Raw genomic sequence first — 12197 nt, forward strand, 5'->3', positions numbered from 1 at the left:
TGCTGATCACCGCTAATGTTAGCAGCGTGTGGCTAACGGTCACTTCCTCACAGCTGAGGAGCCCGGCCTCATCTGGTCAGCTACAGGGGCCACTGCCTAGCTTTAACACTTTATTTTTCCTCTGAATAAAGAAAACGAAAATCTGAATTTAACAGCAAAAATAAAACCAACTTTTCTTCTTTGAGAAATATGCTAATCTGCAGTTACTGGATATGATATTTGAATAATATTTGAATAAATGTTGGAAGATGGTTTGTTTGTGATGAGGAAAATAAAAAACCCAACAAAAACGTCACTGTTACTTTCAGACTGACAACTGATGGTTGTTGGCTGGGAAAGATGTCTGTTTATTAACCTTCACGACCTGGTTGGTACCTCACCATACATGACTCCGCCCACTGTCTGCTCAGCTTCCTGTAAACAGCTGTAAGCATGATGACACTGTTGCTGAATCACACAAGTTTTTATAGCAACATTCACAGTGATGTCACTAAATGAAATCAGCTGATGGACCTGTCAGTGTTTACTACCTGCCCAGGAGCATTTGCTCGCTTGTCGAGCTGCTCTGCTGTTATGTCTGCTGTAGTTTTTCTGCTGGTCATCGATGGCATTCAGCTTCCTCTCCTGAGAGGATCTCTTGGTGTGAAGGCTGCTTACAGATGACTCCTACAATAACCACATATTTTGGCCTTTAAGATGTGACAGCTGACCACATCTGTACATTGTGTAGCGCTGACCTCCAGCTGCAGAGGACATACCTGAAACACGCCTCGTCAGGACTGCTGTCTGTTTAGTTTGTGATTTTTGCCGCTGACCCAGAAAACCGCGACTGCTCCTGTAGATAAAATGCTTTGAGTTTTAAATTGTGCTCATCCGGGAGGTTTGTATCTGGGTGTGCCTGCAGTCTCGTCCTCAGCGGCAGATTAGATGTTGACTGAAGGTTGCAGCTCGTTATCTGATGCAGAGCCACAGACGGGCCTGCAAGTACGAGCAAACGCCAAAGAGTCGGTTCAGATCCACATTTCACCTGTTTCCATCACAAAAGGACAGGAAGTTGTGCTTTTTTTGTTTGTCTTGTTTGAAAAACAGAAATTCTGAGTTTATTGTGATCAAACTGCATTTCATGTCCTTTGTTCTGAAATTTGACAAACTAAAACAAATACTTTTCAGCAAATTAATTCAAAAAGAAGTCCAGTGTTTCCACAGAGTAGAGGATTTATCTAATCAGGTCATCCTCGTTGACGAGGTCCTGATCGAGCAGGTTTAAAGTGACAGTAACAACCCGACGAGCTGTCGGTGTGATGGTCTGGTACCGTCTGTCTCCTGTCACAGATGAATCAGTCACCATGTAAATGTGTGTGTGTGTGGTCAGGTGACCGACGATGGCTGTGAACGTGTACTCGACCTCAGTGACCAGCGACAACTTAAGTCGCCACGACATGCTCGTGTGGATCAACGAGTCTCTACAGATGAACCTAACCAAGATAGAAATGCTGTGCTCAGGTAAGCGAGGACTTTCAGCACTCTTTGTGCCGTTCTCTTAAATCTGCAGCTCGCCGAGGGACCGCCTTCAGATTTGACACCTAAACGTACATCAGGTGATGATCAGATGATCTGATTAGAGTCTACAAACCCTTTTCTGACCCTTTCAGGTCACTGTTGAACAGATTCAGTCACACTAACCTTTCTGTGGCCTCACGCTCTTCTCGTCTCCGTATCCTGAGCCGTTAGCATGTGACTTCTATCGCTGTGTGGGTTACATCACACAGTAAACAGGAAAGAGACGATTAAAGCTATTTCTAAAATCAAACGTGCAGTTTGTCAGTTTTGATTTCTTGTGGTGTGTGACGCCTCCGTTGACACGGTGTTTCCTCTCCGCCTGTAGTCAAAGTGTTTCCTGTGTCCAGGTGCTGCGTACTGCCAGTTCATGGACATGCTGTTTCCCAACTCTGTGCCTTTGAAGAGAGTGAAGTTCGGGGCCAAGCTCGAGCACGAGTACATCCACAACTTCAAGCTTCTGCAGGTGGCCTTCAAAAAGATGGGCGTCGACAAAGTAAGTCATGCAGCTCATTGATGAGTTTCTGTTGGCGGTCACGCACAATCCTCAGATGTTGAGATCATTCGTTTCACAGATGCAGACAATAATAATAACGTGTTTAATAGGCCTGCACAATAAATCGAAAATTTATTGTCATCGCGATATCAGCCTGTGCGATGGGCCCATCGCAAAAGACGGCGTAAACTGCGATAATTGGGTACCTTAAAATGTTTACACACGTGCTTTAAAGAATTTACCAATCAAAGAAACCCCTTTACACATTTGACCAGTCGAATAGAGCCCTTCACGGCATTAACCAATCAAATGGATTAGAGGCCCGCCTCCTACGCAGGTGGGGAGCGAATAACGCTGCAGCAACGAGTCAGAGTTGTAAAGGCTGAGAGCGAGACGCGTGACGAAAACGCTACTGACTATGAACTCGTGCCTAAAAAAAAAAAAATAGTACCTCGCTTATTTGGAGGTACTTTGGATTTGATAAAGACGACGTTCTCCAAACACAGGTAATCTGCAAAACTTGCCGAACACTCGTGGCAACCACCAGAGGAAACACGACTAATCTCCACCATCATCTTCAATACAACCGCAGAGAACTGTTTGAAGAGTTCCAGAAAGATAGGGCTAGCCAAACAAAGCTTGCTAATGTTAAGACAAAGAGCACAGCAGTCCAACAGCCAGTTTTTCAAGTGGAACTCCTTATGAGAAAACGTCGAAGCGCTACAAAGAAATAACAGAGGCCATTACACATTTTTTGACAAAGACATGATGCCTATAAATACAGTTAGCAGAGAGGGCTTCACCAGTCTGATACATAAAGTGGACCGGAGATACCGCATCCCCTCACGAAACTACTTTTCCCACGTCGCCATTCAACAAATGTACGAAACATGCCGCAAGACTGTCATGTTTGAACTGAGCCAAGCTGAAAACTACGCAAGCACTACAGTAAAGTTTCCTCTCCAGTTTTGACTTACATCATAACTACTTGGTGAGTGGTAAAATGATGAACAACTGCATTGAGATAATTTGCAGTATAATTTAAGTTATGTTTATTTAAAACTAATTCTAAGGACCGGGAAGGATGTCTTTCAGAATTCAAGCCTCAGAAAATTTTTTTTATGGGGACAATGTTTCAGTGTTAAAGTGGGCTTTGTTGTTACACTGCTAATACAGCAGCTTTCTTTAAATACAACTGTTGCAGTAAAACGGAAATTATGTATTCGTTTTTTGGGGTTTTTTGCTATTTATTTTATCGCAAGTCATATCGTTATCGCAGTATTGATCACAGTTATCGCACATCGCAGGTTTTCCTAATATCGTGCAGCCCTAGTGTTTAAACGTTTCTGTTTGACGACTGTAATCGTGTTCGTATGGATGCAGACCGCACCGCTCTGTCGTGAAGCCGTTTTACTCGCAGTACATCACGTCGCTGGTTCTTTACCTCACAGTATGAAGAGAGACGGCTGCTGCTGTGAACTGATGTTATATTAAAACATAAAGGATTACAGTGGCAGGTGGTTTAAAGCACCTTTTACTGCGATGATCGGCTCTCGTTGAAGCTCTCGTTCGGGTTGTTTTCATAATGAATTTCCTTCCTGTGGTTTCCTAGTGAAGGTCTTTTGTTGTGAAGCAGCCGCAGGAAGCATTGGCATAACTGGAGCAGGGGTGTGTTCGGCCTGAGCGACGTGAATCACGCTGAGGATTAGCGAGGATTTGGTTTCTGTGGGAAATCCACAGCTAATTACATGCTACACTGTTCCTGCCACAGTGAAGTCATTCATCTGAAGCGAGGACACAAATTCTGCGTACAGCGTGAACGCGAGGAATTGCGGCTGATCCCGGCTGACCCCCGGCCTCTGAGCGCTGTTCTGCAAAGACACCACCACTGACGCCACGCCCACTTTCTCGGAGCTGAGAGCAAACGAGCGCCCTGCTGATCTCTGAGCTCAGTAAACTCTTACCTGATGACTTTATGCTCTCAGTCCGAATGAATAAAGGATGAAGTTCAGGAAGTGATGGTCCCATTAGAGCAGCAGAGGAGTGTGGACATGTCGGCGCGGCTCAGGAAATGTCCCAGCGAGCTTTGAATGTGCACATTTGCTTTGTATTTCTTTTTACTAACGCTATTTAAAAGCTTTAGAGACAGTGCAAACATAAAGGCAGCGGAGGAGCACGGCGCTCCCTCGCCGACAGCTGTGATCTGTAACCAAACACCTGTTCTTACAGCAGTGTGTGAATCAGACCGGACTCTGCTTTGTGCTCGGCTCGCTGCACGTCTTTGAGGGTTGAAAAAAGCTCCTCAAACCTTTGAAAGTCTCTGTTTGACTTTCACTTTGTCTCTTTTATTCGCCTTAGTGGAAGTTTCTTTGTTTCTAGTGCTTCCTGTTCTCTGGTCTTTTTAGCAAACTGAGCTTCATTAATGTCGGCTCAGTTTGTCCTCTGGATCCAAACGTGTTTCTTTCGGGATGATCTCTGAGCTCCTTCCAGAAGGTTTTTAACACTGTGCTCTTCAGACGCGTGCAGTCCAAAGAGGTGCAGAGACGATCCTGCGGCAGCTCGACGGGCGGAGACGAGAACGTTGAATTTACGAGTCTTCGTGACGAGGCGCTTGTTTGGAACGAGAGGCGGTGGTGAGCTGGTGCAGAAACACAAACCTGAGGTCTGATTGTTCTGAACGGTTAATTTCATTTTGGCAAATGACAAAACGGAAAGAATGAACATGTCAGTTGGGGGAACTCGAGGGCCGGCGTTATCAGCTGATGTAAATGGCTAAATAATGTCCACCAGAGGTCTGGTCATGAACCAATCATCTGATTCAGGTGTGCTGACCCAGGGTGAGATCTAAAACCAGCAGGACACCGGTGCTCGAGGCCGGGAGTTGGACACCGCCGCTGTAGACGGTTTAACGGGACTCTGTGTCGGTCCAGGGTGGGACTAACATGATGTCTGTCGAACTTTAAATGTCAAAGAGACAAAAGTGATGAAACTGAGTTTTTATGTAAACCCTGCAGTCAGAGCGTCGCTAACAGCCTGGCGCCTGGCGTCATTTCTCCGTCTCTTCCAGATCATTCCGGTGGACAAACTGGTGAAGGGGAAGTTCCAGGATAACTTCGAGTTCGTACAGTGGTTCAAGAAGTTCTTCGACGCCAACTACGATGGAAAGGAGTACGACCCCGTGGAGGCGAGACAGGGGCAGGACGCCATGCCCACGCCCAACCCCGCCACGTCAGCCCTCAACAAACCACCCAAAAAGGCCCTCAATCAAGGTAAGAGCCGACTCGTCTGATTGGTCCGATTTCAGATGAGTGACGGTTACAGACGGGTTTAGACGCGCTGAAGTTTTGACCTTCTAATTTCTCCTCAGCTCCTCAGAGGCCCCCCGTGGCTAAGGTGGCGCCCAAGGTGGCTCCGGTCAGCGCGAAGAAGGCGGGGACGGGAGGAAACGACGAGGAGGTGGCTGAGCTCGTCAATGAGGTCAGAGGGCAGACTGTCGCCTCTGTAAGGACGACGACGGCGAGGAGTGCTGATCACGTGTCTTTATCTTCGTCCACAGATGGAGATGCTGAAATCCACCATCCAGGACATGGAGAAGGAGAGAGACTTTTATTTTGGAAAGCTGAGGAACATCGAGCTTATCTGCCAGGAGAAGGAAGGCGAGGGCGACCCGACGCTGCAGAGGATCGTCGACATCCTCTACGCCACAGACGTGAGTGATCAGCTTTCAATAATTCATGAATCACGTGGCTAAAATGACAGAACCGTCAAACCCGGAGGATCCAGTTTTACTCTGCAGCTCAGATATGACACACCAGACATCCCTCACACCTGATTGGCTGAAATGTGCTCCGTGTTCCTCACAGGAAGTGCCATTTGTTGCAGTGTGAACAGCTGCTGTGGATTCTTGCAGAGGCATGCAGCTCACTGTGTCAGCCTCCCACGCTGCTGCTTCATTTACACACATGTATCATTGTTGTTTTTTATGCAGATTAATGTTCTCGTTTTTTTAAATGCGCTCTTGAACTCGTTTGTGGCTCTCGGCCACAGGCGATCCCAAAACTTCCAAAAGCTCCTCGGGAAGGATCCTAAACACACGTCGGCACTTTGTAAACACATTTAAAAAGTGCTTCTTTTTTTTTAATGGCACCACCTCACTGGACACACACACACTTTCATTTGATATAATGCAGCGCGGCACATGATTGGTTTGTAGTGCAAACAGGAAGTGACATTTCGTGCTGAGCCTAAAACTGTGTCCCGTCTGCGTTTGTCTCCAGGAGGGCTTCGTCATACCGGACGCTGAGGATCAGGAGGAGTTTTAATATTCAAGACTGCAGCAACGTTTCTCATCCTCGCCCACCAACCCGCCTCCACACCCCGTTCAAGCCGAGCCTTTGGTTTTTATATCCAGCGCCGAACCCGGTCTCAGCTTGACACCCACCCCCACCCCCCCGCCCAAAAAAAGTACCTGCTGGACTTCTCCTTCATCTCACCTTTGACAAACATCCTTTACCGCGAAGCCTCGGCCCCGCCTCTCTCCTGTTACTCCATCTTTCCCAAAACCGGATGGTGCCAACAAACATATCTGGTGTTTGTAACGAACTTTGATTTGAAAACACGGTGATGATGTTCTCTGTGTGTGTGTGTGTGTGTGTGTTTGTGTTTGAAATGAAACGTGGAGATCCTCCTCCGCAGACCCGGCCGACTTCCCAAACTAATCCCGACACATTCCGAGCGAACCCGCTGAGGGTTTGTGCGGGTTTAGTCTGGGACGCGCCGCCGGCTCGTCTGCTGGCCTTCTTCCACCATCTTTATTTGTGCTGAGCTTTTGTAAATTGATGCTCCTGTTCTTCACGCCTCCCACCTCTCTCCACTGGTTGTGTTTTTGTGTTTGGCACGTGTTGTTCACCTTTCTGATCGCAGCCACGTCAGCGCAGAGATTTTTCCCTCACACTGAAAATGTTCCTCGTAGCACATCGGACACATCAGGCTTCCTAACAAACTGCAGGACGTGTTTGCGTTTGGCAGCCTTCTGATCAACACGCCAATGTTTAGTAAAAAAGAACCAAAACCAGATTGTTTTGTCTGTTTCCTGCAGCGGCCCTTAAACATCACGGAAAATCCAAATGCTGTGCGCTCCGAGCCGAAACCCGACTGAGTCCGCTCAGTGACGAGCAGCTGGGGGCAGAGGGTGGGGTACCTCCACCCTCAGGCTGTGCTGTCACTGACTCCGCCCCTCTGATGCACCCGCTGTAACCTTAAACGACCCCCTCTTTGATTTGCACAGCAGTCAGCTCGTCTGTGACTGCTCGTCACAGCAGTCAGCCCGATTGGGCTGACTGCGGACGCTTCCTGTTAAAGTTCGGCTCGTGTCCTGCGTCGGGGTTTAGGCGTGTCGCTTAGCGTGCTGAAGGAAGCGCGTGGGAATCACTGCGAGTCTGCATACGCGTCCCTCCAGCGCTCTGTCGTGGGTCTGACTGGAGCCCAGTTTCTGAAATGTTCCATCGATGGCCTTAATCTTTCTTTACTGTGTGTGTGTGTGTGTGTGTGTGCACTGTTTGTGCGTTTACTGTCAGTCTGGAGGTCGTTGTGGGGAAACGCTCGGCGTCCGTCTTCCATCAAACGAAAGTGTCCGGCTGAGGCTCGGTCCGCTCTCCTGCTTGTTGCCTTCAGCGTCTCCGATTTGACCTCCGGTCTTTTCCTTTCTCCATCTTACTTTTTCAGAATGTATTTTTTGGAGGAGTGGGCGGAGCCTCGTGGTGGGGTTACCGGCTAGTTATTTGGTCTGTGCTGCAGCACGCTATTCCTTTCGGACCTGAGGAGGAAAACTGAAAGTAGTCTCCTAGTTTAAGTTGTAGTCTGGCTTCTGATTAATGTGACTGATGTGAAAGTTCATAAAGGCACAAAAACAGGTTTGAAAGCTCTGCAGGGATGTCTCTTTCCAGAAGAATGTGAACCACGCAAAAGAAAAGGCACTCGTGAGCCGTTTTATGCAGGAACTATTTTCCCTCTGCCGTCTCCATCCGCCCGTTACAGCTCTCTCTCACGGGCGGAGGGACACGAGTGTGGGTTTGGTTTTCTTTCTGGAAAGAGACATTTCTGCATCCTTTAAAAAAATCAAATAACTTTTTAATTTTTTTATTTGTTTGCGTTTCTTTTTTTTCTAATTTTATTTTTTGCGTGTGCTGTTTAGCTCCATCATAGTGACGAGTGGGCGGAGTTAAAACAGGCTGGATCAGAAGCCCTGACGGCCGGGCGGAGGTGGTGGAGATGGGTGGGGGTGAAGACAATTAAACATTAAACTTTACGTGAACTTTATTTTGGCACGTTTGTCCGAATGAATTTGTTGAAACTTTTGCTGGCGTCACGTTAAAGCTGGTGGCGTGAGGAACTGGAGGCGGAGCTTCCCTAGAGACGACGTCAGCAGCGTCCACTGCTCTCCACGCAGTGTTTCAGGCTGTCACGTAGTGAGTTGATGCTCTCAGGGGAAGTTCGAGGTGCTGACCCCATTAAGACCCGCCCCTTCAAACCAGTAAAAAACCTTCAGTAAAATCCACACGAAGCTCTGAACTGTTAGGAAAAAAAACGACATGTCGGCGTGAAACTGTGACTTCCTGTGTCAAACTTTTTTTTGAGGGGATTAGAGGAGCAGGAAGTGAGTTTTGGGTTTGGTCTAAAAATGCTCCTCTGTGCTCTGAAGTGTTTGATGTTGAACCAGAACAGGAACAGCATGGCGGCATCGCTGCGTCCACACCTACCGCTGTCTCCAGTAGCATAAACGTCTTCAGCCGGTAACCCTCCACCATGTTCGGCTCTCAGCAGCACAGAGCTGGTAGAAAAGAGGTAATGGTCCTATTCTTCCACCCCTGTGGTCCCAGTAGCCAATCCAGAGCTGGTACTGAGCACCTTCACCTGGACACACAGCTGCTCTGTTCTCGGAGAACCTCTGAGGGCGAGGTCCCAGCATCACGCTGGTGGAGGAGCAGCGTAACTTCCTCGGTACTGCCAACATCAGGCGACCAGGTTAACGGCGCTTCTGTCTTTGTGCTGAGAGTTTCGGACAGTCGGCCGTTTTTTTTCACGTCTGAACGCGGACTGCGGTCTGCTTGAACGATAATAAGCGTGTCACTGTAAGTGTTAGAAGGACTGTGGTGGTGTTTCATGTCTGACTGTGGTACAGAACGTGTCTGAGCGAAGGGAAATACTCGCTTTAAAGGTGATGATGCTTGACTGACCTCTGACCTCTCTCCCCTTTTAACGGTCTGTGCCGATAAGCGTGCACGCCGCGGGCCAAGCGCCACCCGAGTCTTCTCTGTCCGGGCTTCTCTCTCTGTGTTTGTTATACTTCTTTAATAAAGTTTCGTACAGACAATAAAACAGTATTTCCACGCCTGAGTCGGCTGTTTTTCCTCCTTTCCACAGAATCGCGCTCCAACTTTGTCAAAAACATTTGAAGACTCGGTGACAGGAAAACGATCCTTCAGGTGTTTGTTAAAAACCACTCCCACTCAGGCAGCACAGCTGACAGCACGATGGTTTTTTTGTCTGCTGGATTTTGAGTCTAACATCTGCAGGAGGTCCAGATGTTCTCCTGAAGCAGCAATGGTGTGAGTCACAGCAAGAGCTGAGCTCACTCCTCTGCTCTCTTCCCAGATGTGCCTCTATGCTTCCAGCTGCTGATGTGAGCTCTGAGACAACGAGGCTCTTTCTGCTCTGTGAGTGGATGATGATGATGATGAGCTACAGATATGTTTCAGGTTCGATTCTCAGTTAACGCTGATAATCACAAAGATCTTGGATCCTTAAAGGCCAAAAATGTACATGTGTTAGTAAAGGTCTCCACAGCCACCACCTGAAGCTGGCCTTGGTTTAACTGGAGGGAAGCTTTGTAGTGTTTATGCACTGGTGTGTTAAATGCATCTGTGGTGTGAACGTCACGAGAGCGTCCGTGTTCAGGTTGCTGCTGGGGGGTTTCAGGACCAGCCGAGCATCATTTAAGCCTGCCCAGGGGTGGTTGCTGATGGCTTGTGACGGCGTCATCGGAATACTCTATGAATCCCAGATTTCCAACATCTCAAAGCTAAGAACAAACTGGTTTCCTCACCATGACGATTAGTTCGCTGTCATCGGACGACCTCTGCAGTCACAGATCTCAGTCCAGCAGAGCAGCTTTGGGATGTTCAGGAGATTCTCATTATGGGTGCTGCAGCTGTATGATGATGTCATGTCACCAGAATATATTGTTGAATCTGAGCCATGAAGTATTAAAGGGGGTTCAGCCCAGTACTACCAACGTGTACCTAATAAAGTGGCTGGTGAGCCGATTACAGTATAATATCCTGATTTCCTGATAACATTTACAATAATTGATTACACAGCAGTGGGGAGTAGACTTTATCACAGTAGATGTCTTTCTGAAAGTGCTGTAACTAAGTTTAAGAATATAATCCACCCACTGTTATCATCTTCAATGCCCTGTACCAACATAGAGCAGAGCAGCTATCTGAACGCTACTCCAACAGAGGTCGATCATCTTGTTAATAATTTTACCTCCTCACTACGTACGACTCTGGATACTGTAGCTCCTGTGAAAACTAAGGCCTCAAATCAGAAGTACCTGACTCCGTGGTATAATTCTCAAACACGTAGCCTAAAGCAGATAACTCGTAAGCTGGAGAGGAAATGGCGTGTCACAAATTTAGAGGATCATCATTTAGCCTGGAGAAATAGTTTGCTGCTTTATAAGAAAGCCCTCCGCAAAGCCAGAACATCTTACTATTCGTCACTGATTGAAGAAAATAAGAACAACCCCAGGTTTCTCTTCAGCACTGTAGCCAGGCTGACAAACAGTCAGAGCTCTACTGAGCCAACCATCCCTTTAACGTTAACTAGTAATGACTTCATGAACTTCTTCACAAATAACATTTTAATCATTCCAATCATGGATAGACATGATTTCTAATTACCTCACCTGTCTTCCTTCTCTCACCCCAACCAATCACAGCAGATGGCCCCGCCCCTCCCTGAGCCTGGTTCTGCTGGAGGTTTCTTCCTGTTAAAAGGGAGTTTTTCCTTCCCACTGTCGCCAAAGTGCTTGCTCATAGGGGGTCATATGATTCCTGGGTTTTTCTCTGTATCTATTATTGTAGGATCTACTGTGCAATATAAAGCGCCTTGAGGCGACCGTTGTTGTGATTTGGCGCTATATAAATAAAGCTGAATTGAATTGAATAATGTTTTCCCAGCTGAAACAGCCGTACCACAGAGAACAAAGCCTGTGGTTGACCTTTGACCCTTAGTGCCCCAAAGCAGTGACATCAGAAAAGACAGACTCATGGAGTGACACAGCAGGAGGAGGCGGCGTCTGAAGTCTGCTGCCACCGCTCATCATCCTACAGAATAAAAACTCTGATTAGGAGGAGACTGAGTGATAAATGTATAATTAAAGATTTTTCTCTTTCATGAGGATCAATAACGGGTCATGAGCTTCTGAGACCTCTCACCTGTCTCAGAGAAATGCTGCCGGATTGACTCAAATACTTAAAAAATAAATAGATAAAAATATGATATGAGGGACTGCTGTAATACACAGCTGTGCCCACAAGGGTGCAGCATTGGACAGTTATCAATAATCTAAGGAAAAATGAAACTAGCCTCAAAACATCACCCTTCCATTCACTTCCGCTTCTGGAATTGCAAAATATATTTGAGTAATTCTAAGGATGAAGCTCTGTCACAGGTAAACTTATGGTTGGGTATTATGAACATTTTAGGCAATAAAACAAAATGTTGGAGACAAGTTATGAAAATAAGTAGATTTTCTGAGAATGAAGTCAAACATTTACAAAGATAATAGTCTGGGAGGAAATTGTATTTTTGCACCCACAGGTGATTCTCAAAGAGCTGTTAGCTGTTAACCTGGGATATCTCAGTATGGAGCGTCCTTAATAAATCAAAGTGTGAAGCCTAAAAACTCTACAGCAGATGATCAGTGCCTGAAAGTCACGTCCTTAATAAAAGGAAAAAGACCCGACACAGGAGCTGAGAGATGATCTGGACCTTCAGCTGATCGTCCACTGTTCACCAAAGCCTCATCAGAAGAGGCCTCAATGGAAGGGCGTCTGTCAGGAAGTCAGAAAGGTTT

General features: G+C 46.9%; 1 protein-coding gene across 1 annotated transcript in view; it reads left to right on the top strand.

The window, feature by feature from the left end:
• The window catches only part of mapre1b (microtubule-associated protein, RP/EB family, member 1b), a 10018-nt gene extending 577 nt beyond the window's left edge, over positions 1-9441 (top strand). Inside the window, exons 2-7 of the mRNA XM_063463639.1 lie at positions 1373-1503; positions 1908-2053; positions 5121-5322; positions 5421-5530; positions 5610-5762; positions 6331-9441. Coding sequence (XP_063319709.1) covers positions 1383-1503; positions 1908-2053; positions 5121-5322; positions 5421-5530; positions 5610-5762; positions 6331-6375 — 777 coding nt within the window. The 5' untranslated portion in view covers positions 1373-1382 and the 3' untranslated portion in view covers positions 6376-9441. The remainder of the gene's footprint in view (positions 1-1372; positions 1504-1907; positions 2054-5120; positions 5323-5420; positions 5531-5609; positions 5763-6330) is intronic.
• Positions 9442-12197: the final 2756 nt, after the last annotated feature.

The sequence above is a fragment of the Pelmatolapia mariae genome, linkage group LG20 (genome assembly GCF_036321145.2).
Source record: "Pelmatolapia mariae isolate MD_Pm_ZW linkage group LG20, Pm_UMD_F_2, whole genome shotgun sequence".
NCBI lineage: Eukaryota > Metazoa > Chordata > Actinopteri > Cichliformes > Cichlidae > Pelmatolapia > Pelmatolapia mariae.